The sequence below is a fragment of the Lathyrus oleraceus genome, chromosome 4 (assembly GCF_024323335.1).
Source record: "Lathyrus oleraceus cultivar Zhongwan6 chromosome 4, CAAS_Psat_ZW6_1.0, whole genome shotgun sequence".
NCBI lineage: Eukaryota > Viridiplantae > Streptophyta > Magnoliopsida > Fabales > Fabaceae > Lathyrus > Lathyrus oleraceus.
In genome coordinates this window covers 497,280,747-497,283,578 of record NC_066582.1, presented here as the reverse complement: position 1 = coordinate 497,283,578, position 2,832 = coordinate 497,280,747, and the positions used below count along the sequence as shown (strand labels likewise).

Sequence of the window (2,832 nt, the reverse complement as noted above, 5' to 3'; positions counted from 1 at the left end):
ATATATATATAAGAATAAATGTATTTAGTCATAATTAGTAAATACATAATAGAATTAATGTATTTAGTCAAAATTAATTAATATATAAAAAAAATAACTATTTTTTATAGAGATTAATTACTATGCACTATAGAGATTTTTTATAGTGTAAATCCATTTTTATATATTTGAGAATGGAATATTATTTAATAATTTTAAAATACAATATTTATATTTTATTAAATTCTATTTAAAACAAAAAGAAAATTACCAGTACCATTTTTGTAATCAAAATCATAAAAACTCTTGATATATTAATTTCTTCATCTCTCGTATAAAATATGTACCGTGCTTGTAATTTTCGTGCTATTATTATTTAGTAGTTAATAATGATAGATATTTTATAAGTGCAACAAATCAATATAAGGTTATTCATAGTTCTGTGTGGTTGTCTCTGGAAAATTCAAAGGAGACAGGAAGATGGCAAGTTTAAGCATGGAGTACTATCTTCCAGTATTGGTTATGGTTTTGATACAATTTATATATTCAGGTTTGACTCTTAGTACAAGAATTGCCCTTGTGGAGGGTATGAGCCCAAGGGTATTTGTGGTATATCGTCATGCTTTTGCAACCCTAATTTTTGGCCCCATTGCTTATATATCATCAAGGTAACTTCTTAATAACTCTAAGGTTCACCACTCTTATCTCAAAATGGATTAATTAAATATTTGCTTCTTTCTCTTCTTTATTTATTTATTTATTTATTTACAGGAGAAACTCGACTTCTTGCTCCTTAAATTTGAAGAGTTTTTCATTGATATTCATCACCTCACTAATTGGGTTTGTTTTCATTTTCTAGTAATATAATTGCATATAAAAGACTCACCGAATAAAATTTAATAATGATTGAATCATATAATGCAGCGTTACATTGTATCAAAATTTATATTTTGAGGGACTATATCTATCTTCTTCTTCAGTTGCAAGTGCCATGCTAAACCTTATTCCAGGAGTCACATTTGTAATAGCAGCCTTTGTAGGGTAATCATTAATCAAATCGTATGCCTAATATGTTTTTGTTGCGTTATCAAAATTTAAATTAATGCGTTTCGATTAATTTGAAATTGAATATTTTACAGAATGGAGAAAGTGAATTTTAGAAGTTTGAGAACTATAGCCAAAATTGTGGGGACATTGATATGTATTTGTGGAGCAATGTTCATCGCATTGTTGAAGGGTCCAAAACTACTGAATGCAGAAAACACACCTTTGAAATCAGTCATGGCCTCAACCTTGGGAGGTGATGAGAACAAATGGTTGTTAGGTTGTTTATTTCTTTTGGGAAGTAATGTTTCTTGGGCAGTTTTTCTCACTTTACAGGTATTTAATTTTGTGTCGATAAGAATCAATTTTGCAGATGCTGCAATGGTTAATTGCGGCTATTATGAGTGATATTTGAAATACACTGTTGAAAAATACTTATAGTTAAGACTTTTCATTATATTTTAAAATTATCTGACGCAGTTTTTAATGCAGTCATATATATGATTATAACTCACATCTCGCAGAGGTGACCGCGTCAGCAAGATTACAATATTACGGTCGCATCAAAATGCATTTTATATATAGATAACCTTACTCTTCTATGTTTTTCTCAGGTTCCAGCATATGCAAACCATCCTAATTATTTATCACTATCAGCATGGATGTGCTTAATTTCAACATTCCAATCAGGAGTAGTCACAATATTCTTGGAGCCAGACCTAAATGCATGGAAAATTACTTCTCTACTTCAACTTGGTTGCACTTTATATGCAGTATGTGTGTAATTTTCCATCATGATACAACAATACTTATAATCAGTGGCCAAATTTAAATTAAAATAAATTTTACAGGGAATTATGGGATCTGCAGTTGCATTTTGTCTCCAAGCATGGTGTATTAAAAAAAGAGGACCTCTTTTTTCTGCAATGTTTAGTCCTCTTGTGACATTAATTGTGACTGTATTAGCTGCCTTGTTTCTTCATGAAGAATTATACACCGGAAGGTATTAATATCAAAGTTCGATTTATTTATTATTAACACGTCTTGAATTATTATTAATCAAATTAAGTAATGATTTTGTTTCATGTGATTCAGCTTAATAGGCGCAATTGGAGTGATCGTTGGCTTGTACATTGTGCTTTGGGGTAAAGCTGGAGATGTATTTGAAGTCAAAGAGAAGATGGATCCCAAATTGATGGTTAATGAGAGACAGGAAGTGACATTTTCTATGAATGAATCTTATGGAGAATCAGGTAGTAGAATTGATATAGAAGAACCTCTTTTAACCGATGTTGTAAAAATAGATCATAGATCGTAGCGGTGAGGCCTCTAGTGTTCTGTAATACTTAAGATAATAGTATAAGCTATTGATATTTTATAACGTGTGTGCACATACTCTTATTTTGCCACATTTTTTTATAAGCCTTTCTTAAAGAGAGAATAGTTGATTAAGCAGGAATTATTAACATCAATTGGAATCCTCTTTTTAAGATCAGACACCAAATCACAACTTCTTTAACATGAATCTAAGATAGTCCAAACTGAGTCTGTCATAATTCATCGTCATAATGAGGATGAGTACACTACCAGCACTAGAAGAACCATCCTCCAAAGCCAACATGTGTCGTTGAAATTCTTCAGACTTACTTTCCAACATTCATACATGCTCATAAGCTTAGTTTCAGTGGTATCACCACCAATTTGTGTCATTTGTTTCAAAAGATCAACATATTCCTGCTGTACGATACAACATAAAAAACTTTTGAATTTATATTACCTTAAATTCAAATTCATATCACCTGAAATTCA

General features: G+C 30.5%; 1 protein-coding gene across 1 annotated transcript; it reads left to right on the top strand.

Annotated features, from left to right (window-relative positions):
* The first annotated feature begins 308 nt into the window (after positions 1 to 308).
* On the top strand, positions 309 to 2,495 carry LOC127076764 (WAT1-related protein At4g30420). Its single transcript, XM_051018538.1, has 7 exons — positions 309 to 647; positions 751 to 819; positions 904 to 1,020; positions 1,119 to 1,359; positions 1,638 to 1,796; positions 1,875 to 2,026; positions 2,119 to 2,495. Exons 1-7 carry the CDS (start codon positions 460 to 462, stop codon positions 2,339 to 2,341), a joined length of 1,149 nt encoding a protein of 382 aa, XP_050874495.1. The 5' UTR covers positions 309 to 459; the 3' UTR covers positions 2,342 to 2,495.
* Positions 2,496 to 2,832: the final 337 nt, after the last annotated feature.

Excerpts from the sequence above, each read along its gene's own strand:
- LOC127076764 (XM_051018538.1), top strand. The coding sequence starts at position 460 with ATGGCAAGTTTAAGCATGGAGTACTATCTTCCAGTATTGGTTATGGTT. Across the intron at positions 820-903 it reads TTCATCACCTCACTAATTGG|CGTTACATTGTATCAAAATT; the intron begins GTTTGTTTTCAT and ends CATATAATGCAG. Across the intron at positions 1,797-1,874 it reads TTGGTTGCACTTTATATGCA|GGAATTATGGGATCTGCAGT; the intron begins GTATGTGTGTAA and ends TAAATTTTACAG.